The sequence below is a fragment of the Aegilops tauschii genome, chromosome 3 (genome assembly GCF_002575655.3).
Source record: "Aegilops tauschii subsp. strangulata cultivar AL8/78 chromosome 3, Aet v6.0, whole genome shotgun sequence".
In the NCBI taxonomy this organism is placed as follows: domain Eukaryota; kingdom Viridiplantae; phylum Streptophyta; class Magnoliopsida; order Poales; family Poaceae; genus Aegilops; species Aegilops tauschii.
Window position 1 is genome coordinate 28,229,758 of NC_053037.3, and position 24,565 is coordinate 28,254,322.

At 43.8% G+C, this 24,565-nt stretch overlaps 2 protein-coding genes across 2 annotated transcripts; both read right to left on the reverse strand.

Annotated features, from left to right (window-relative positions):
• Positions 1-681: 681 nt before the first annotated feature.
• Positions 682-6,724, reverse strand: LOC120976395 (uncharacterized). The gene is made up of 9 exons (XM_040403335.1): positions 6,258-6,724; positions 6,082-6,154; positions 5,834-5,907; positions 5,267-5,716; positions 4,715-4,771; positions 3,511-3,666; positions 2,514-3,074; positions 1,952-2,010; positions 682-1,351 (listed from the first exon to the last, which is right to left on the reverse strand). The coding sequence occupies exons 1-9, from the start codon at positions 6,444-6,446 to the stop codon at positions 1,156-1,158; spliced, it is 1,815 nt and encodes a 604-aa protein (XP_040259269.1). The 5' UTR covers positions 6,447-6,724; the 3' UTR covers positions 682-1,155.
• A 12,081-nt stretch (positions 6,725-18,805) lies between these two features.
• Positions 18,806-21,200, reverse strand: LOC109769468 (F-box protein KIB4-like). The gene has a single exon (XM_020328208.4). The coding sequence runs from the start codon at positions 20,629-20,631 to the stop codon at positions 19,228-19,230; it is 1,404 nt and encodes a 467-aa protein (XP_020183797.1). The 5' UTR covers positions 20,632-21,200; the 3' UTR covers positions 18,806-19,227.
• Positions 21,201-24,565: the final 3,365 nt, after the last annotated feature.

Here is a 24,565-nt window from a genome sequence, read left to right on the forward strand (position 1 = left end):
ATTTAAATGTGTGATGCATAAAATAAAGGTCCACCTCGTTGTTATAATGAATAAATTTAAATGTGGAATGCATAAAATAAAAAGAGGATCAAACATTGAAGTTACTTTATTTTCAGAACTCTTATATTTACATAAAAGAATTGTTAATTATGATCTTCAAAGAGAAACCCCCTTATTAAGAATTCCAACATTTCACCCGCAAAAAAAATCAACATTTCTATAACATAGAATTACAATATGTTGGGAAAGGCCCAAACATACTCAATAAAGGCTTTGCCGAGTGTCACTCTCGGCAAAGACGGTTCAGCTTACCCCATGTTGGGAATGTGGGGTATGCCAATTGTCGGCACTGCTGAGATTTTCTTTTGTTGAAATAAAAAACAGATTTTGAAGTTTCATTTAATCTGAAAAATAAACTTACATAGGGATGTATTCTGTATTTCTGTAAATTTTCACAATAAAATACATTTTGGTGTGAACTACAAAAAAATATATAAATTCATGTATTTCTAGCAGATGCACTATTGACCTTTTTGTTGTTTTGTGTATACATATATGTATGCCGTGTCCATATGGCTGGTTGTTGTCTGTATTGCATAGGACAATTGGGTGGGGGTGGGCGTGGGGGGTAACTAAAGGTGGAATGTACAATGGTCAGGTTTTTATATGTCACAACCGATATTGAGGAAATCAAACTTCATAAAGTTTGACCAACAAGTTGCAAATTATATGCATATTGAGTGTTAGTTCACATGTATTTCATTGATTGAAATGTTAAGAAAAAAGGTTTGTGGCATCGGCACAGCAAGGCGCGCCTATTCTTCTAGTTGATGCTGATGAAGCTTTCTTCGCCTTCTTTTTTATAGGTTGACGAAGGACAATGGTCTATACAGATCCAACAATCTGGTAGACCATTTTCTGCTAGAATCTTCTCTACTAACAAGACTCTCAAGCTGTCTTGATGGCAACAAGGGGCCAAATGGTCAGAGATGTTAGTTAACATCAATTTGCATCTCCTCCCAAACAGTGTAACTACTTTGGAGCATTCCTCTAACAAAAGGTAACACACCTAAGGATCGTCTCACTGGCTGATAGGTAAATTCAGGTGGGGAAAAAAAGGACGGATGCCAATGGAGTGCACAGCAGCACCTTTCCCTACAGCGATTGAATGTTATCATTGACCCACTCTGATAGCCTGTGGATCTTTTTGGTCATTACAGAGCTCTTTGAGAAGCAAGACTTGGCATTGGCAAGCATCACAGTCGCATCATGTTGGACAGCATCCAGAGTTCTGTAGTAATCGTTCTGCAGTCTTGCCCTGATCACCTCGATGGAAAACTGGACAGGAAACCTAAATTTGTGCAGACAAAAAAAAAATATTTCTTAGATGTATGTTACTCCCTCCATCCCATAATAAAGACGTTATTAAATCCAATATGTGAGTATAATGGATGTAATGACGTCTTATATTATGGGAGGGAGGGAGTACTTCATAGATAAAAAGCACCAATTATACTCCGTGTGAAACAGTTTTCCAAACCAACAATGTTGAGGAAAGGAGGTACCAACTCTCAGAAAAATACTTCTACAATATGTAGGAGTATTTGTAATACAACAACAACCCTTGCAAGGATAAGTACTATGAAGATTCAGTATGAAAGAAACATTCATACAAATTTACACAGGGCCTTCTGATATTCTAGATACTCATCCTATTAGCATATATATTGACGAAACAGATAATAAAATAACATAACAATTTAATGCAACACCTTGTTTTAAATAAATGTATTCTAACAACTATGCCTCATAATTGAAATGGAAAATGGGACTTGTTGAGGCACAGCCAGCAGGTCAACACAGCATTTCTTTGACTTTAATGACAGAATGTCAATTAGCAAAATCTATGTTTCATGCATGCCACAAGATTTGCCAACCATAAAGGAGTTACCTGTTTATGAAATCTGATTCTCCTACAACAGTATCCAACTTCAGAACACCATAGTAATCCTGAAGATCCATAATAAAATTTCATCAAATCAACGAGTAATCAAAGAGTGTAAACAAAATGAAGAATAGATTGACTTTACCGGACGCGGAGTTTCTGCTCCCGGGCTCATCTGCACCCCCTCCCAGAAAAAAAATCAAAACAAATGCTAGAAAAATTCAAAAAAATTCTAAGTTTTTTTTGGGTGGTAGATAATTTGATGCATGAGGTCCGCTCCAAATTTCAACTCATTTAGACATCTGAGCAGCTCTCGGCAAAAAAAAACAAAATCAGGGTCTGTAAAAATGTTTACTGTTCACGCACTGTTTTGACCCGATTTGTCTTTTTTGCAGAGAGCTGCTCAGATGTCCAAATTAGTTGAAATTTAGAGAGGACCTCACGCATCAAATTATCTACCACCCAAAAAACATTTGGATTTTTTTGAATTTTTCTAGTATTTCTTTTGATTTTTTTTCTGAGCGGGAGCAGATGAGCCTGGGCACCGAGTTGGATTTTCCGACTTTACCTGGTTTTTGTGAGACATTTTCTGTAAAGTGGTCATTGCTGATAACAGTTTATTCCTGATACTGGAATCAATATGTGGATGTTTCCATGGAACCAATGGGCCAGCAGCATGGAGCTCCCAGGGGCTATACAGAAAGTCAGAACCATCATAAAACTGTATAGCATATTTAAGCCATGGACTCTCAGGAAAATCAGGCGAATCAGGTGTTATTGCCAACACATGTCCCTCCCACCAACTTCGTTCTCCCTCTCCATCATCCATGCACCAAACTTTGCACTTATCTCTGATAGTCCAGTTCTGCACAATAGTAGCTTCAAACCGTGTTCTTTCCACAAGAAAATCAGAAAAGTCAGCCAGCTCAAGCAATGTGATTATAAACTGTTTGCCAAATCCGCTTGAAGTGTCATCAATGAATTTAAGTGCTAATGTACAACAGCTTTCACCATAAGCTGAATAACCAAGACCCTCAATTCTACAAAGCTCTACAGCTTTAAGGTCTTTGATCCGATCACATGGGCAACTATCAGATAACCGCATTCCATTAAGATATGCTTCATGGCCCTGAAAAAAAAGATAAGCACAAAGAAAGTAGGATAAGAACAACTTCATAAATACCATCGTAGGAGCCACAATGCATAGTTAAAAAAAGCGATAGGCATTAATTGTGCGTTTTGCCACCTCCTTGCGCTTTTCTGACCAAAGTGCATGCTTATGCGCTAAGCGTTTTGCTATCACCTAGAGCCTAGGTGCACTGCCTCTTTTTTAACTATGCCACAATGGTGTGTCACTCTGTTTGTTTATACTTAATTTAGTACACATGCTCCCCCCCCCCCCCCCCACACACACACACAAACACACTCACTCACACCATCAACAAGTCACTTTACAGCTGGTGGGTACAAGTGGGAACATGATTTATTTTTTAGATTTTTGCAGCTAAAAAGTTGTTTGCAACTAAGTCATCCCCATCACAAAATGCAACAGAAAATAACATTACCTCTGGCAAGTACATAACCTCATCACCACACTGAGGAATATAACGGTAAAAATCTTCATGCTCTAACAGCATCAACCAACAATTCAACGGTACTTGGTTCTTTTTTGCCAATGGATGCATACCAGGGAAGTTGCAACCCTTGCTTTTTTTTGTAGTCTGTTTGAAACAGCACACAAAAACATTTGTATCTTAGACAAATAACTTTCATCTACTACCAAATGGTAAATGAAAAGAACAGTAGCAATTCTAACAAATAGAAGAACCAAAATAGAAATTTACACATTAACCGCAACTAATAAATCGGCTGCACGGTGATAACAGTTGGTGTTGCATGGGGTAATTCATCGTGTTAAGATCAGAACAACTAGGAAGCTAGTGATAAATATAAACATCAGGACTATATTTGGGCTATGTTGTCGGTTCTTCATAGATATGGAACATTTTCTTTTTGACAAAAATCAAGTATCTTACACAAAGTTGATAGATAATGAGAAAGAGACACCACTCGAGAACCCTACAGATTAGTCGTTTCCTTCTTGTAGATAGGAATCAAGCATGAACGAGCTTGACATTGACAATCTAAGCAGTCCTCAGATCTGACAAATCCTATGAAACCAACCCCATATACGATGCGTCACCCCTCCAAATTAATCCACCGACTGTAAATACAAAAACAAAAATATAACCTAACAAATATATTCAAGATCACCCGCCATAGGGTAGACTCTACTAGAGACCGAGATCAACAGATGTTTTATGATTTAGAATATCATAACTTAAATTTCAACTTTGGTCAACTAAGTGTCGACAATTTGTAAATTGGATGAGGGACCAGCCAGAAACATGTTTGGGGCAATGTTAGTTGGTGAACAGAAGCATGAAGGTTTCAGGTGTTATAATCATAGAAGGACCATCATGACCACATTCTCGTGTATAAGGTTAAGCGATCAGTGAGTGCATCAGCAATTGTTTGATCCTCTCGGATGACAAAAAGAGGATGAAACGGGTATCTTGTAAGGAACATGAACATTCAGATCTACTAGATTTCTACTAGAAAGATAGCACTGCAAAATTGTTAAGCAGCAAACTAACCAATAAAATCAACTAGATCTTGAGGAAATTTGTAACACAAATGTTGCATCTGGGACGCATCAAGCAAAGATAGAGCTGGAAGTGAGTAAAGGCAAGTGAAACAAAAACTTACCGTGCACTGTCCAAAATGCATCTCATTGATAAGCTTCCTGCGCTTTTGACTAGTCTCCTGTTACAAAACAGACTCTGGTTTGTTAGCACCTCACACAAGCAGATTATCCTATATAGATATCAAATTTCATGGAAAGCAAAGCAAACATAGTTTCTAACTATACTATTGGGTAGTGTTTCCAGCAACACAAGACTCATGTGCAGTCTACCAAGAATCAGGATGCTTATATTATTGTACTTTTTCAGCAAGAAAGTTATATAGTACTCCCTCCGTAAATAAATATAAGAGCGTTTAGATCACTACTTTAGTAATCTAAACGGTCTTATATTTCTTTAAAGAGGGAGTAGCAGGCAGTGAAATATATGATTCTAGACAGATAAACATTGCATTTAATTATTGTTTCAATTGATTGAGGAGGTTCACGAATAAACACAATAGTGCACATTGACTATATATGTATGCATTGCAAGACAAGGTCTCTAAACATACACCACGTAAAAGAAACCAGGGTTTAGTATGAGCTGGCCATATACTTGGAAATGAAGTACTTACATTTGATACACAAGAGGCGCATTTGCACTTCAGACTCTTAGGTTGGCCACTTTTGAGTTTTTGTATTTCATCGTTCTTCTCGTTAACCAAGGAATGCATTTCCAGCAGCTTACCCTCAAGAACCAGTACCCTTGTTTTTGCATTAGCAGCCTCTGCTCTCAATCTGTCAATCTCAGCATCCTTATTTCGGGCTGCTTCAGTAGCTTGAGCTGCCTCCACTTCTTTCATCTTAAGGAGCGCCGTGTTGTCCTTGTCCATTGTCCTCAATTGGTTCCACAGGAAATTCTGCACTACAAGTAGTTCAGAAACCTCCCTATCTTTTTTTGAGCTCATTGTCCTGTACGCTTGCTTCAGTTTATTTAGTTCTGCTCTCAAGTCTCTTGCGGTGTCCTCATGATCCTCGTTGTTCTGACTGAACTGTTGGTCATTTCTGGAGCCCCCCTGTTGTATCTAGCATTTATAACAGAGCACGCGTGGATGCGAAACAAATGGTTAAGAAAAGGATCAATGCCATGCACAAGCTGGACCGAACGAATGCTTTTGAGTTCCGAAACTGGTGTTAAGTACCTCTGGATCAGAGCCACCGGCATAAATAATCCCTTCACAGGCTTTGTAATCCACCAAGTCATTTTCTTGAAGTTCTACATTGAACACAAACGCAATGGTAGTATGAATAGCACATAAAAATTCTACCAAAAATCATCAAGGAGAAAAATGGTGCAAAGTTTTCCACCCAAATTTATTCACGGGGAGGGGAAGACATAGATCCCCTTTTCTGCCGAAATATCCGCAGAAGAAGAGGAGGGGTGACTTACCGGCGAGCTTGGGATTGGCACCGGGAGGCAGCTCCGTGTAGGCCGCCTTCCACCTCCTCCGGCTCGCATCCGCCTTCCCGCGGCAACAGAATAGGCAGCATCAGGCATCAGACAAGGAAGAAGCCCGGCGGTAAATGAAAATGGAAACGCTAGGTAGGAACGAGGTCGTGGATCACCTGGAGGAGGCGGGCATGGAGGGAGTTCTCGCGGGCTTCCGACGACTCCTGGCGGGTCCTGCTGCGCGCGCGGTCCGCGGCGAGCTCCTCGACCCGCGGCAGCAGCGCCGCGACCCGGTCGAAGATGCGCAGCCACTCGTCGCCGCTCCCGACCTCCGGCGAGGCCGCGCCCGAGCCGCCGCCGCTCATGGGGACGGCAGCTGGGTTTTTTTCCTCGGTCGCTCCGGTGAGCTAGCAGTCAATGACCCTAGAGGCTAGAGCTGAGGAGGGCAGAGGAGCTCAATGCAATGCGTGCTGACAGGAGGCTAGCGGAGCGGGGGGTCTGATGGTGTGGTGCGCGTGAGGGATTTGGGTTTCTCAGAGACGAGACAAGCAAGCTCATCCATCCATGGCAATGGCGGGCTGGCGGCGGGAACGAGAGGAGGGAGGGTGGCGGAGTGGCGCGAGGAGTTGGGAGGAGAAGATTCTTCCTTGCTTGAACTCTTTGACCGTCGCTCTCCCCATTCCCAGCATCAGTAGTCAGGTAGTGAGACTACCTCAAACGTGGGTTTGACCGGTATCCTCATATCCAGTTCAAATATATATATATGATATCACGTCTATCACATCGGACCCGCCAGCTTTACCTCATCATAATTTGCGCCAAACCATCAAACCCTTCCTCCTTTTCTCGTCTTCCTCCATCCTTTCCCGTGTCTCAGCCCTCACTGTCTGTCACCCTTGCTCCCCATCCTCACGAACGGTCCCAATCTGCCGCCCTAGATGTCGTCCAGCTCGTCCCCGACCACCGCGACGAAGACTGCGTCCGCCTCGTCCGTCGGTGTCCCCTTCTTGGCTTCGTCGTGCAAGCCGAAGAACATCGTCCGAAGGAACCGGCAACGCCGGCAGCAAGAGAGGGAAGCGGTGGCGGTGCATGGAGATGCGGACATGGATGAGCAGCAGCCCCCCCCCCCCTCCCCTCGCCGTGCCTGGAACCCCTCACCCCATCCATCTGTCTGCCGACGCGGATTGCGCCGTCGGACCACGTTGGGACAGAGGAGGATCCAACAGCCGGTTGGGGCATTCCAGAGTGCTTTCCGCCCACGCAGATGGTGGTGGTGGACGTATGTCACTCGCCGGAGCTTATTCAGGCGTGGATGAGCACGGGCGGCAAGGGCGGCAGCAACAACAATGGAGCATACGGCAAGAATGCAGGCGGAGCATACCGCCCCGGATGCAGGTGGAGCAGGACGCAAGGATGTCCTCGGCGTAGACAGCATGGATGGCGTCCGACAAGTGATCCGGTCAGTCAACGAGGCATCTGTCACGCTTGGACAATGATTTCATTTTGGCATGTCTGGATTATTGTTGAACTATGATTTGTTTTGGTTTGCTTTGAATTGTTGAATTCAAACAATGTGTACCGTATGATTGACGTGCATGGATTTATTACGTCTTGTTTTCATACAAGAGGCCGTTTGGCGCTGTTTGCGGACGCGCCCTATATGGGGGCGGATTTGCAAAGCCCGGCCTTAGGGCCTGTTTGGTTCCAATAAGTCACCTGACTTATAAGTCAGGTGACTTAAAACCAGTGACTTATAAGTCACGCTTGTTTGGTTGTCACCTGACTTATAAGTCACCTGACCACACCTTCCCGCCTTGTTTTTTTATGTAAAGGTGATGGGACCCATGTAAAAAGGGGTGACTTATAAGTTTTAAGTTAGGGTGGAGCAACTTATGACTTATAAATTGGGGTGACTTATAAGTTGGGTCTGTTTGGCAAAATAAGTCAAACAGGCCCTTAGATGCTCTAAGGCTTTAAGCTGCTGTTTGTTGAGAGAGAAAAAAAACTAAATCAGTGCAGCCTGGCCCATTCTTTAACTCGCTTAAAACCCTAGCCAAACCCCTGCTTTGCAGCGCCACTTCACTTTTCCCCATTTCATTTCATCCCAAACCGGCGGCACCTGCTCCGCCGCGTCCGCGCCCTGCGGACACCCACGGCGAGCGCCTCGAGACGTCTCGGCTCCCAGATCGCCGCCAACGGCCAACCCCGACTCCTTACTTCGGGTCGATTGCCCTAGGTTTTGCTTCTCATCTTCATCCCATCGTCGCGTTTTCCTCCGTCCCTTTTCCTGCTAACATTTTGGGCGTAAATTCCTCCTTCAGCAATCAGATGAAGCGGAACCCTAGGTATCTACGGTGTTTTTTCTTGGATTGCTCGGAAATACTGAAATTGCTGAGTGGAAAATTGGCGTCTTGAAACCTAACGGGATACGAATTGTTTCGAAAATAATGAAATAAAATCGTTACTTTTCCTTTGATTTGGGACAGTTAATGGGGACCTGAACTCGTGGCATCAACTCCCTACTCAAATATGTTGGAACAACCTAATTTTGTGCTGGCCTCTCAAATATGCCGGAACTACCTAATTTTGTGCTGGCATTCTTCTTGTTGAACAAACATTGGACTGATGTATTAAGAAATTGAGATATATGTTTCTGTGCAGCGGGCAGAGCCATGTCAACACAAGAAAGCGAGGCTGACTATCAGGTTCTCCTTGGTGATGAGGCGGAGGAGGTTGAAGAGGATGATGAGTGGGGAGAGGAGGAGGGAGGAGGAATATGAGTCAGCTGGGTCTGAACCAATTCGAAAGCGTCAGAAAGTATCTGACATTTGGGAAGGCTTCATGATTCTTAAGCGCACACGCAGTGGGGAATCAGCTAGATGTTCTACTTGTGGCAAAACAGGCATGACTTCTCTCTTGACAACAGCACGTTCAGTCGACAAGCCCCAGGTTGGTCCTGATTATGCTGCTGCTAGAAGATCATTAGCCATGTTTATTATCACCAGTGGGCTGTCATTATCAATTGTTGAAGAACCCAGTCTTCAGACGTTTATCAGAGCTGTTAATCCGCTGTCTGAAAATATAAACTCTTGTCGCCGGTCTGTTTTAGACAGAGATGTCATGGCTCTTTATGGAAGGGAAAAGGATTCTTTGAAATTTATCTTGTCTGAAGCACCTGGGAGAATCAATTTTGCTATTGATCGCTGGAAGGGCAAAGAAACCGGAGAAAACTACAACGATGATATCTATATGTGCATCGTGGCTTGCTTTATTGATGTTGATTGGAATTTGCAGAGAAGAGTAGTGGCTTTCAAACACTTGGCTTTTCCTGACGATGTCGTGTCTGTCGCTGATACTGTAGCATCCTGTTTTACTGAATTTGAGGTTGATCAGAAGCTAATGTGCATAACTCTGGATAATGCATTAGATGATGCTTCTGTGGATAATTCAGTTAAGACGATTGTGCTAGATAAGGACAAATTGTTGTGTGATGGTGAATTATGTCAAATGCATTGTTGCACAGAAATCTTGAATTCAGTTGTGCAAGCTGGTCTAGAGCTGATTGATGATGTTGTTAACAAGATTCGTCATGGAATTCACTATATCACTTACTCTAAAAAGAGAGAGGATGAGTTTTATCAGGGTGCTAAAGAAATTTGTCATCTTGATGTTGCAATGAAGTTACGTGCTGATCTGGTTATTACTTGGGACTCAACTTACAAAATGCTTTGCTGTGCGCTGTATTACAAGGATGCTCTGAAGCATTTTGCATCAAAACATCAGACCTTCTTGTCTGATTTCCATCTTTGTGATGAAGAATGGAACAGGGTGGCAACAATGGAAAAGTTCATAAAGCCACTCTATGACATCACATGCACTTTCTTAACCACAAAGCACAAAACTGCCAGTTTATACTTTCTTGGACTATACAAGGTTTACCGATTGCTTGGAGTGACAAAAGGGCAAGAAAACTTCATGGCTGGTATGGTGAAAGACATGATGGCTAAGTTCGACAAGTATTGGTCCGAGTACAGTCTTGTTTTGGCTTGTGCGGCTGTTCTTGATCCTCGTTACAAGCTCAACCTAGTCAGCTTTTGTTTTAAGAAGATCTATGGTGATGTTGGTGCTAGCCAGTATACTGACAGAGTTGTCGCATTGCTCCACAGACTGTTTGCTCAATATGAGAAGTCACCGTGTTCTTGTTCAGCTGCAGTTGGGAGTGGTGGTACTGGGTACCACACCAAGGATGATCTGTTCGATGGTTTTGCTCTGCCGGAACAAAAATCGGAACTGGATTGGTATTTGGAATCACCAGCTATGCATCTAAACACTGATCTGGATATCTTGGAGTTTTGGAGCGGCATGTCTAAGTGTTACCCCAACCTTGCAAACTTAGCTCGTGATATCCTCGCCATTCCTATCTCCACCGTTCCTTCTAAGTCTGTATTTACCGTGGGTGAGAAAGTTGTGAACCCTCGTAGGAGTACGCTCAAGCCCGATCTACTCGAGATGCTGATCTCGCTCCACGACTGGACATGTCCACATGACAAAAAGGGTACTACATTTTACTTAAACATTTAATTATTTCTTCTTGGATGGTTTCATATGGTTGGTAGTTCTTGTCATACGGATAGATATAACAACTTTTTTGCTTCTATTGTAATACGCAGGTATTACTGTCTCTGCTATAGAAGAGGGTATCGATGATGAGGAAGACGAGGAGGATGGTGCAGACGAATCTGATGAAGAAGAGAACACGGAAGAATCTCATGACAATGATGCTTATTGCTGCGGGTGATTAGGATGTCGGGCTGCAACTCCAAGCTCTTTTGTTTCATGTGTTGTGGCAGTCAGTCTCTTTTGCGGGCTGTGTTGCACATACTGTGTTGCTTAGCTTGTTGGAGAGTTTGATTTACACATACTGTTATGTTGTTGAAAAGTGTTGCTCGTTAAGTTGCTTTTGTTACATTTTCCTTGGACTGGCCAAGAAGATGCATCACTATTTCTAGGCAGAGCCTTAAGCCTTCATGAGGCCTGGGGCTCCTAAATTCCACATGTATGATTAATTGCAAAGTGTGATCCCTTGAGATCTTTTTTTGTTTAACCAGATGGAGCGACTAGGTCATGGCAAAGTTAAATTCTGACGGTGACCTGAAGCATGGTAGCTTTGCTTGGAATTGCAGTTTCTCAGCGATTTATATCCTATTTCTGTGAGTGTCTATCAATTCCAGTTGGTCTCTGCAAACTGCTCTCCTTTTACAAGTAGAAGCATGACTTCTCAAACTTTAGGGGGTGTTTGTTTCCAGGGACTTTTTGATGTAGGGACTAGAAAAAGTCCCTCCTAGAGACTTTTTAACCAAACAGGAGGGACTACTAGGGACTAAAAGTTGCTTTTTGGGACTAAATGAAGAAGACTCTCAAGGAGTCTTTTTTGGGACTTTATGGGACTTTTCCAACAATGCCCCTCCTTGCACCCATTAGTAACCTTTAGGGAGGGACTACTAGGGGTAACATGGTCTTTTACATGTCATTTAATAACCTTTAGGGAATGACTAGGGACTTTTTAGTCTCTGGAAACAAACAGGTAGGGACTTTTTAGGGACTAGGGACTAGAAAAAGTCCTAGGACTTATGAACCAAACAGGGCCTTAAGCACTAACAGTTACAAAATTATTTAGAGGTCGAGCAAAATTGGTGCCTAATAGAGTTGTCATGAAAATATTTTCACAATAGAAAATTTCATTGTTTCTACTACCATTTGCCATGGTGAAAGCCTGAATGAATTCCTTAAGAAAGACGGAATATAAGGTGTAGAACTGAAATGATCTCTTATATGTTTCTATTGTTGCCTGGCCTATGTATTTGGTAGTCATCTAGATGACATCAGTGACAATGTGGAAGAAAAAAAGTCATATGTATCTACTGTTTATGATTACATTACAAACTGCAGTATATGATCTCTTATCTGTTCCTATTGTTTCCATATTTACGCAAAGCTACAAACAAAGCATGATCATGATAAGAAAAAAATGCATTTTTCTCTGTAAATTAATAATACCTCTATAAGACTATCTGAAAGACTGTGGTTCTAGTGTAGAGTGTGGATATGCCTTCAGACAACAAACCTGGTATCTCCAGTTTAGGAGCCCGCGTCACCTGGATGGCCTCCAGACCAGAGTGTAGACAAATTGCTAGCAATCTCTTGTCATATTCCGTGTTGCTGACGTATAGTCAATAAGGTCGATTACTAACTCTGTAGTGGAATTGACACGCCTCCCATAAGGCCTCATCATAACATTTCTCTGTATCCAGTTATCAACCCATATGTTCGTTGTTCGCCCGTTACCAATCCTTCTGATAACATCCAACTTCAAAATGTCCCGGCCTTCTATGATTGCTCACCATATTTGTCTAGGGATGATTCCCAAGACTAGTGCTGATGGACCTGATAGTCGGGGAGCTGATGCAAAGGCGGCCCAATCCCATTTTGTGTAGTGAAAGAGTGCATCTAGAGATGATGCCTTGGAGGCATTCCTCCGAGATACTCACATTGTGCATGAGGAGCTTTTTGAGGCGCGGAAAAGCGGGCGGCGCGACCATGTCGGGGAATTGCCAGTCCCAAAGTGTGAGTGTGCGGAGCATTGGCGCGAAGCGGATCAGTGCGTGCAATGGCAGGAGCAGCGGACAGTGCTCCCACTATAGGTTGGATACCTCGAGGTCCTGGAGGCCCACGAGGGACCCAGAGCGGAACTAGCGGACAACCATGCCCAGGATGTCGGGCTAGAGGCAAATGAGGAGCGAGAAGCGGTTGGCTCGGTCGGGATGGCCAGAGAGGATTCTGGAGACCAGCACGGCGCTGGAGTCACTGCCGGAGAGACTCCGGTCTGCCCCGAGGTTGAGTGACGCATTGGATGAGAGCCAGAGGGGACGCCAATGGCGGGAACGGGCCTGGGTGCGCGCGCCGTCCTTGGTGGGTAGGAGGGAGACGATAGTTCCTAGCAAGGTGTCGAGGAGGCGGCTGACGAAGTACAGGCCATCGAGCCTTCCCCGCACCTCGCCGCTGAAGTTGCTGGCCCTGCTGCCGGTGGTTCTCCAACAGATCTACGCCTCTTGGGAGCACGCGTTTCCAGCGCCTCCTCCATGGTCGGCAGCTTGTGCGCAAGTGGGTTTTGGTCTACCAAGGTTTGGTTTTAATCATGTATCTGAAAAATGTTAAATGTGTGAAAAAAAATCCTAGCGTATAAAAAATGTAAAATTGTTTATACAAAAAGTAGACATAGAAATACATGTCTAAAAATAGTAATCATATATTTAAAAATGTTAAACATGAATTTAAAAAATATTCCTGATGTATATAAAATGTACAGTGTGCATGCAAAAAGTAGACATAAAATAATATGTGTTAAAAAATCTTAATCATGTAATTGAAAAGTGTTAAATGTGTGTATAAAATGTTCCTTGTGTATAAAAGAAATGTCAATACGTATGAAAAAATCTTGATATAAAAATATATGTTTGAAAAGAATTTTAAATATGTATTTTTAAAAATGTTCAACATGTATATATAAAATTTTTTATGTATTTGAACAAAATGTTGAACATGTTTAGAGAAATATTCCTGTTATATATGAAAAGAGAAATAAAAAATGATGGAAAAAAAGAGAGACAAAGGAAAATGAAGGAAAAAATAAGAAACCAAAGAAACCAGTACAAAATAACAGAAACAGTGAAAATCAAGAAAGAAACAAAAGGAAAACGAAGAGAACCGATGAAAATGAAGAAAGAGAAAAAGGAAAGGAAAAAATTGGAGAACATACAGGAAAACCCAATAAAAACCATGAAAGAAACAAAGAAAATTGCTGAAAAACAAAAGAAAAAAGAAACTGGTGAAGAAATAGAGAAAACCAAAAGGAAAAAATAAATAAAAGAAAACAAAAAAAACTCAAAAGAAATGTTGTTCCATACGAGGCGACGGTTCATCACATTATAAGCGAACCATAGAGGGCTGGCACAACCCTGGCATGGAACGTCGAGCCCGTATATAAGTTGGTTGTACCATTCCGGCACCTGTGTGTGGCCTCACGACCCAGGCACTGGTGGCGGCAAGGAGGAGAGGAAGGGGTGGGGAAGCTGCCAGGGGTGGCTATGTTTGGCTGCCCGTGTCACTCCCGTTGAAGTGACGTGGGGGCGAGGAGGGGGGGGGGGGGTCTGCAGTATGCATCCTCTATGTCCAACAGCATCGACCGACGGTGCCCTAGTGCGGGACAGAGAAGTCGTACATGCGTCGGATCAGGCGCTAGCCCACCACAAAGTCACGCTCCAGGGAACTGACAACGAGCAAGGGGTACCAACGCGCAAGCTTGAGGTCGTCTGGGTCCATGGCGACACAAAAGTTGTCCGGGAAGTTGCGAACGTAGTCCCAAAATGCCAGGGAGGCCAAACACCGTGCGACGGTGGTGGAGCTTCGCCAGGGAGCTTGCAATGGCATCGAGCTCAGCCGCCAGCATGGACTCTGTGTTGCGGTAGGAGAGCTCCAATGTTGCCTCCTGCAACTCGCAGTGTTGTCTTCATCTTCATCTTCGTTGGCACGAAATCCGCTGCCAATGGCAGCCATTGTAGGCTCCCTTCAGATGCCCTCCGACAATGCTAGATGCACCATCAAGATGGCGATCAAGCATGGAAGACATTATTCCTATTCAGGGAAATCGCCACCGCCACGCAACACTAACCAATATGTTGAATCTAACAAGAACGAGAGTGGGGTCCTTCATGCCGGCGGGGAAGATCCTTCGCACCTCCATGGGCCAAAGGCCATCAGAGGTGGGGCTGAACAGCGGGAGTCTTTCTGTACATATCTAAATACTTTGTTTTGGTGCCATTTTAGAAGAAAAAAGGCTTTATTTTATCTGTAGAAGAAGGAAAGTTGAACATAGGTGTGCCAGTGTTGTTTATAAAAAAAATTGTTTGATTTTTTATCTATATTGCATTTCTTTAAGTAGAACATGGACAATTTCTTTTACATATATGCCGACTCGGTCTCTCGCAGATGCTCATAGGGATAGGGTGTGCGTGTGTGGGTTCATAAGGGTGAGTGTATGCTCATGTATGTGAGCGACTTTGATTGTACTTTGTTCAAAAAAAATACTTTACTTTGGTACAATTTTAGAGCAAGAAACGTTGAGCTGAGGTGTGGCGGTGCTGGTTACAAAAACAAAATTGTATGAAAAGATTTTATCTATGTTACATTTTTTGCAAAGAACATGGACAATTTCTTTTACATACATGAACATTTACATGAGGATATAGTTCAAGAAACTTTGTTTGATGTAGAACATCTTTATGTACCAAAATAAAAATTTGAAGTTACACAACCATTTTTACTTGATATAAGCATGACAATTTCATTTGAAATAAACCTATGGTGTAAAATATTTTAAAGAGAGTTTTTCCGTTCAAACATGTTTTTGAATTAAAAATTAAAATACTGATGGGGCTGATGTAACCATGAATGTTTTATCAATCAATAAAGCTTAGAGGGTTGTCTAAAAAGAATCTAGTGGTGACATTATTTGCATATCCAAATATACTTTGGTACCATTTTAGAAGAAGAAAAGTGGAACCGAGGAGTGGCAGTGTTGCTAATCAAACAAATTCATATGAATTCTTTTATCTATATTAAAAAATTAATAGTAATGGACAGTATCTTTTACATACATGAACAATTACATGAGAATACAGTTCAATAAAATCGTTGTTTGATGTATAGCATTTTTATGTACCAAAATAAAAATTTGAATTTATTCAACCATTTTTAGTTGACAAGCGCGGCCTATTTTTTATTTGAAATAAATATATAGTGTAACATATTTTAAAGGATGTTTTTCCATACAACCATGTTGATCCAGTTTCAGGTGTTGTAAAACAAATTAACAAAAATAATTAGGGGAACAAAAATAATTTATACAAAACGAGAATTTGCAATGGGCCGGCCCTCTGTCTCCTTCCCGCAATAAAACAGAGGCCGCCCCTCCCCTCCGTCTCCTTCCCCCCAAAACAGAGTGCTCTGACTCCCGCGAGCTCCTCCCCGCCGGCTTCCTCCTCCCCAAGCTCGCACCAGCCAACCACCCAAAAGAGCGTCTCGCCGCCGTCCACCACCACCGCCTCACCGCCCCTCTCTCCGTGCTTTCTCCTTCGGCTCCACCTGGCCGTACGGGCGAAGACAAAAGACGACCAAGAAGCCAAGAAGCGGCTTCTTGGGGACAGCCCTCCAATGGCGCAGGGCGCCGGGAAGAAGCTCGGCAAGGCGAAGGCGTCCAAGTACGATGTGAAGGTGTCCGCTCTGGAGCTTCCTGGTGCGCCGACTGGGGCCGAGGTGGCCGCGCTGCAGCTCCCGGGCGCGCCACCACCGCCGACCCAGCCCGAGGTCGACACGACGCGGCGGCTCCATGGAGACGTCGCGCCATATCAGGCCGAGGTGTCTCCTTGCCCGCGTACGATCGTCCCCGCCCCCGCTCACCTTCCGCCTCAGGCCGACGCGGTCTGGTTCAGGAGCTTGCTGGAGGCCCTCCGACTCCGGTTTCCGGGGCCGGTTGTGGCGAGGATCTTCGAGGCCTTCCAGGGCGCGTGGGCGTCCGTGCACGGGTGGCGGAGCGGGCCGCCGGCAGCAGCAGCGCCGGTGATCAACAAGAAGAAGAATACCTTGCTCCCCGTGCCGCGGCGTAGTAAGGCATGGTTGTACTGGGAGAAGCGCCGCCGTCGCCGGGTGATCCCCCCTCCTCCTGCTCCTCTTCTTGATGAGCCGCAGCCCGCACCAGTGCCACTGGTATGATCCAATTCCTCTCCTTCCTCGAAAACTTCAGTGCCTTTCCTTCAGAAAACTTCAGTGATAGTTGCAGAACACAAAACTGAGTCACAAACCATAAAATGGACTTTGCTGGAATTTCCCGATAGTTGCATGAGAACTGAATTTATGTTAATTAGTTAAAATTTATAGCATTATGCAAAGAATCTTTGCTGGAATTGCAGTAGCTCTCTTCTGATGAAGGGCAGCAAAAACTTTGCATTCAGTTAAAATCCAGTGATAGGAAAACAAAGTCACCGACTAGGTGTTCTTCTCTTAATTTTGCAAACAAAGTTACAAGAGGACTGTTCCTTAATTTGCATGTATCCACTGGATTAACTTATGTTCAGACCCCTGCCTTTTGTAATCAGAAAATTGAAAAATATATACAATCAGAAAGAAATGAGAAAACTGAGCTGATTTCTTTCCCTCGTAATCAGTTAATCAGTGATAGTTCATGTTAATCAGTTAACAAAATTCAGATTGAATTATTTGCTGTTTATCTTTCTGATGAAGTGCAGAAAGAACTGCCTCGGTTGTGATGACCAGGGATTGTTTGCTGTTTACCTTACTATAGGTGCCCAGAACCATTATACCTGAATGATATAGTTTCAGAACACAAAATTGAAAAGAAATGGCAAACTGAACACAAAATTCAGTTATAGTTTCCGAACACAAAACTGAGTCACCGATCATAAAATGGACTCTGTTGGAATTCGTGGATAGTTGCATGAGAACTGAATTTGTGTTAATTAGTCAAGAGTCATAGCATTATGCAAAGAAACTTTGCTGGAATTGCAGCAGCTCTCTTCTGATGAAGGGCAGCAAAAACTTTGCATTCAGTTAAAATTCAGTGATAGGAAAACAAAGTTATCGTCAGTGTTCTTCTGTTAATTTTGCAAACAAAGTTACCATAGGATTGTGCCTTAATTTGCATGTACGCCATCACATATCTTGTTTGTAATTTCACTCAGTTTGAGTTTTGACAATCAACTTTCCATTCATTTTTTTCCATTGCTTCATTTTTTTACCGGTCAGGAAGAATTGACAGAATGATACCATTGTTTGCTATGCTTGGATACACTAGTGTTTATGTTTTCCATCTTAATCCTCTCCATTCCATGTACTGCTGAATATTCATTTTGTAGATCGTAATTGTCAAGCATCACTTTCTTTGGTGACTCATTCAATACATCGCATCTTATAATGCATCATATCTGAAATAAAAAGATATGTATTGCTTTATCATTCCATCCCATATCTGCACAAATGGTAGCCAGAATTGGTTCATTTGGACACAAGTTGTATCATTTACTACTCCTAATTTGCTTTATTTGCTAATTTGCCTATGTTCAGATTATCGATGGAGAGACCGTCCCCGCTGAGATTGTGGAGGGATATAAGAGGTACTGCAGAATAGCTAGATCCTGTCCGGCGACAACAACAGTGTGCCACCTTTGCATTTTTGAGGTGGAGCTTCACCCAAATGGGATTGTGCGCACCTCTGATGTGAGAAATTGAACTAGCATCGTTTTACTCCTTACACCTCTCTCCATTTGATTTTGAGCTAACTTTCGTTTGCTTTTGTAGATGATTGCGCATTACTGCAAGCATCCTTCAGTAGCTGTTCGCTGTGGCAGGTTTGGCTGTACTGCGAAAGTTCCTCCAGGCCGCGACCTACGTGAGCACACCTACTTCTGCCACGACCTGCCTGCTGATTGGTGGCTACCATAGACCTGGTGGTACTAGGAAACAAAATGTTGGTAGCACAAAAGATATGACTTGCTGTATAAACTTGTAAATCGTGTGGGTTTATACGCTTATGGTTCTCAAACTACAACCAGATCCTTGTGGTTCATTCATGAACGACAGTGGAAAATAATTAACGGGAACAATATTTCCTTGTGTGCAATGATACAACGGAGAGCTCTTATATTTTATTTCCATTTTTGTAGGAAACAACACTGTTATATTGCTATAACAACACCAAACTATAATAAATTATGAAGAAAATATGTACAGTATTTGAGCAAATATTACAAACTATTTGAAACATAAAAACTGTCACATTGTTGTAACTACAAGATGATTCCATCTTCTCCATGATTTTCTGAAAACACCCGCATATATTATCTCTGATTACCACACCAGCAGCGTCATCAAAAGACTGAGCAGAAAAGGATGTTGATGTTGAGCACTCCCTCGACCGGCCATTTTTGCAGCACAGACAAGACCTCTCTCTCGAGACTCGAGTAGTGCCGCCTTGCTGCACTGCACGTATGTTAATTGAGACTGTAGCAGTTCACTTCAGAGTTGTTGGCTCATTGAGCCCATCGCGTTGATCTTTCTAAGATCAGGAGTAATCCACATTGGAGCCGGACAGTTGGACCAAAGCTGAGGAGACACAAATTCTTCCCTGCTCTTATCATTCAACTTAAGAATTCCCACATCACGATGGTTATTCTTATATCCCACTGTCCACAGAAAATTATCGTCCGTAAAATAGGAACAATTTGCCTTGAGAGCAGGATATTCATCAGCACTGAGGCATAGCGATAGGTTATGACCAAGAAATAATACATGGTCACGCAAGCAATTGGTTAGCTCAATTTTATTCCATAGAGCATCAATCTCGCATATTTTAGTTTCTGTAGTCTTCCAGTACTCATATTCTAAATCATGGTCATGAACTATTCTGAACACAAGTAGCAGACTGCCCCATGGAGCTTGAACGATATACCTGCTATCACAATCATAATGCTCAGGTGCCGTTATAATCGTCTTTACAGTGACCACAGGGCCACTAAGATCGAAAGCGTGGATTTCTCCTTTTGTATTCACTGCATACAATATGCCATCCTTGTACATGCAGTCCTCATGAAGATAATGAGGCGGTAGCCAGGTCCACTTATCATCACCTGCCTTTGCAAATGAGAGCTGAGCTTGTGGGTTGTGGATGAGCACCACAATGTAGCTTCCTGTGGATGTATCAGGAAATACAAACGCCTTCCACTGGAGTCTATCCCTCAGCTCGGCAAGAGCAAAGATGAATGGCGGATTATAACTGTTGTGCGATCCACTGTGCCCTGACATCTCATACTTGCAGACATCACCATACTCATCAAATATGGGCTTCAAATGCTCAATGGTGGACACTGAAGGGAGAGCAATCTGTTCACAGGTGATTGGATTCAGAAGGTGCATGTCAGACCTCTCGTCGACGGTAACAAGCCAGCCATGCGAGGACCCAATCAAATACCTGCTGCGGATAGGTGGCTGCGGCAGAGATAACTTGTAGGACTTCTTCTCGGCAAGGCTGTAGAGGGACAAAACATCATCAGGATCAGATTCAGAGCTATAGACCAGACAAGGCGTCTGGCCCTGCTTGTACTTCCCAAGGCTGCGTAGCTCGGCGTATGCGGAGTGCCAGGATGAACAGACGGAGCCAGCGCGCATGAGGTCGGGGATCTCGAGAGCGGCAAAGATAACCATCAAGATGTCCTGCGGCAGCTCCGGCAATGTGGCCACCATCTTGGTCTCTGCCAGTGCCACATGAACATGTTCATCTCTGAAGAATTTCCTGATTGAGCTGGGAGGGAAGCCTAGCAGCAGCCTGGGCAAAGATCTGAAGACTAGAGAACACAACTTCTGCCGGTACATAGCTACTAGGTCTTGCAATTTGATTATCCTGGCTAAGCTACAGGTCTCCATTGGAACAGAGCAGAGCAGAGCAGAGAAAAGCCTCTCTGTTGGGCAGGAAAACTGCAATCTTGGTTGGAGCAGACGGAGGGGCAGGTAGGTCGTGGCTATACTTATAGATCGCCGGCCGAGGACTCACCCCGACTCCGAGTAGGTGAAGCAAATCCGAATCCAGACTGGAACACTGAAATTATTCGGACCCTCTGTTGATTGGTGAAGGAATTCCGAGTCCCCCCGCTCTGATTTGCTTTCCACGAACTCTGATTGCCAGCGGCAGTGAGGGCCCAAGCCAAAGAACTAAGCGGCGGCCGACCGAGATGCGCCGAGGGCGAAGAAGAGAATGGTGGCCGGCACCTTGGGGAGGTCCGTGGTCGCCGGAGTGGCCGCGCACGTATCCCGCGCTCCTGTGTACCCCCGCCTCTCGATTGGATAGCCGGCAGTGCCGCTCGTGGCGGACCGAGACTCCGAGGTCGCCGGAGTGGACGCGCCCGTGCTCGCCGGAGTCACCGCACCGCCGCTCGATTGGCTGACCTGCACTGGTTGCGGCGCCGCCCGTGGTCCGGTTGGTGTCTTCGGCCGCCTCTATGGGAGGAGATGGGCCGGCCGAGGCAGCACGGGAGACTACAACCTCTTTTTTTTACGTTTTTGTTTTTTGCTTGTTTTTATACTTCCAAATATTCTAAATAAATATATTTAAAAACTTTACAAATTTGAAATATACAATGTATAACAAGCATATGAAAAAAATATTTGAAAAATATACAATGCGTATGGAAAAAGTTGATAATGTATTTAAAAAATCTTAATCAAGCATTTGAAAATAATAATCTTAAACAAGTATTTGAAAAAATGTTAATCAACCATTTGATTTTTTTAATGTACATAAAAAATGTTGACCATGAATTAAAACAATGTTAACCTTGTATTTGAAAATTGTTAATCAAGCATCCATATAAAAACACCAAGTCACGGGCATGGAGGAAAAGATGCACGATCAGGTATTTCAGATTTGCTGATGAAAACACCAAGCTCTTTCAATCTCTGGCCACTGAGAGATATAGACACAATTCTATTGCCATGCTTCGTGATGGTGCTGTGGAAATCCATGACCATGTTGGAAAGGAAGGGGTGCTGTTCAAAACCTATAAGGAACGTTTGGGTTCTTCTAAACCCACTAACATGCGTTTTGATCTTTCTAGAATCATTCGTCGGATTGAGGGACTGGATCAATTGTCGGCACCCTTTTCCAATGAAGAGATTGATACCGTAATTAAGGAAATGCCGAGTGACAGGGCTCCGGGCCCTGATGGTTTTAATGGTTGTTTCCTTAAGAGCTGCTGGCAGATCATCAAGTCGGACTTCTATGAGCTGTGCCATGCCTTTCATGCTGGAGGGCTAGATATCACCAGCATTAGTGAGGGGTATATCACCTTGATCCCTAAGAACTCTTCTCCAGAAACTGCGAATGATTATAGACCAATTACTTTGCTGAATTGTTGTCTGAAAATCATCACAAAGATCTTGGCTAACCGGCTGCAGAAAGTCATACTCAAAATCATCCACAAAAACCAGTACGGTTTCATCAAAGGGAGGACTATCCAAGATTGCCTGGCGTGGTCGTTTGAATACATCCATCAATGCCATACCTCAGCGAGGGAAAATATCCTCCTCAAGTTATACTTTGCTAAGGCGTTTGACACGATTGAGCACGCCCCCATGATGGAGATCATGAAACACATGGGTTTTGATGACAAATGGCTCGGATGGATGAAAACGATCTTTGGTTCGGGGGTTTCTTCTGTACTCCTTAATGGAGTTCCTGGTCGGAAATTTAATTGTAAATGTGGTGTGCGACAGGGTGACCCTCTCTCACCGTTGATCTTCGTCCTTGCGGCTGACCTTCTCCAAGCAGCAATTAATGATGCTTTCGCTCGAGGACTAGTTGAGCTTCCTCTCCCTCGTGACAGTGCGGGTGACTTCCCCGTTGTTCAATACGCTGATGACACGATTTTGGTTATGCAGGCATGTCCTGAACAGGCTGCCCGTATGAAAACTATCTTGGAGGATTATGCTGTTTCGATTGGGCTGAAGATCAATTTCCAGAAATCAACTCTTATACCCATTAACATTGATCACCAGCGTGCTTGTGAATTGGCTGGGGTTTTTGGTTGTTCTGTTGGTTCCATGCCCTTCACCTACCTCGGCCTCCCAATGGGCACGACGAGGCCAAGTGTTCTTGATCTTATGCCGCTGGTACATGCAGTCGAGAGAAAGACGTCCACTGCGCTGTCGCTGATGTCATTCAGGGCCAAACTGACCTTAGTCAATTCTGTTGTGACTTCGATGTTGATATATGCAATGTGCACAATCAAATTGCACCCAAAAGTGATCGAGCATCTGGACAAACTGCATAGATATTGCCTCTGGGCAAAAAACTCTGACGATGGGGTCAAGAACAACTCCCTTGCGGCCTGGGAACTTGTCTGCCAACCAAAACGCTGCGGAGGCCTTGGTGTTATTGATATCAAAACACTTAATGTTGCCCTCCTCCTGAAACATCTCTTCAAATTCTATAATCGTGAAGATGTCCCCTGGATAGAGCTGGTTTGGGATGCTTACTACAGAAACAGAATACCGCATGCAACTGATGCAGTGGGCTCTTTCTGGTGGAAGGACGTGATGCAACTCAGTGGGGTCTTCCGGGGGATCACCAAAGTCACCCCGGGGGATGGCTCTAGCGCTTTATTTTGGAAAGATGTTTGGTTTGATAGTAGCCAGGATTCCCCACTCATGGACATGTACCCACGGGCTTTCTCTTTTTGCCTGAATGAAGACGACTCCATTGCTAAGGTTCTTACTGCAACTGACCCAGCCATGATCTTTAGTCTACCTCTCTCGATCCAGGCGAGAGAGGAAATCAAAGAGATCCAGCAGGGGTCAACGCAAATTCGTGTGGCCAACGACCGTTGTGACATCTGGGAATGCACGCTCGGACGTTTCTCGTCCAAGAAATTCTATAACCACTGCTACAAGCAGGTTGTGGCAGATGAGGCGTTCGGTTGGCTCTGGAAAGCCAAGAGCCCGATCAAATTCAAGATGTTCGGGTGGCTACTCCTAGTTGATCGTCTGAATACCAGGAATATGCTCAAACGCAGACATTTTGCTGTCGCGGGGGGCAACTACACATGCATGTTCTGTCAAAACCCTCCCGAGGAAACTGTGGAACATCTGTTCTTCAACTGCCCCTTTAGTCAACACTGCTGGAGTAAAGTTGGAATGGCGTGGCCGATAGATGCCAACAGATTGGCTCTGCTGCGTGGGCGTAGGGATAACTGGAGGCAACCTCTTTTCATGGATATATTTCTTTTGGCTGCTTGGAGTCTATGGATGGAGAGAAACAACCAACACTTCAGAGGGATTCAGCATTCCTTCGGAGCATGGCTGGCTAGATTCAAGCATCTCTTGGAGTTGCTAACACATAACTACAGAGAGGAACTTCGCCCCTTCATGTCTAACTACATTGTAAATTTGGGTCACTAGGGTTGTAGATAGCTTGCATGGCCGGGGGGCCACAAAAACCCTTTGTAACGCATATGTAACTGTTCCTTTGTGAGTAATACAAAGTCAGTGGGAGCCTCTCCCACTGTCATTCACCTTCAAAAAAAATAAGCACTCATCAAATACATAGGTAAAACTCAAACAAAAGATCTAACCAGAAAGTTCAACTTAAGAACTCCGGTTTGCAAAAAGAAACAAATCGAATGAAGCAACGAAAGTCAAACGGCGAAAGAAACAAGCTTCGTTTACTAATCTGGGTCTAGGTCAAATTTTACAGTGGCAAAAACTTGTTTGAGTAGGTTAAACGGAAAGAGAATTTCAAGACGAAACTCTAGGCGCTTGAATCGCCTGATTCCGATAAACGAGCGAAAAGTTAAACTAAAACCAA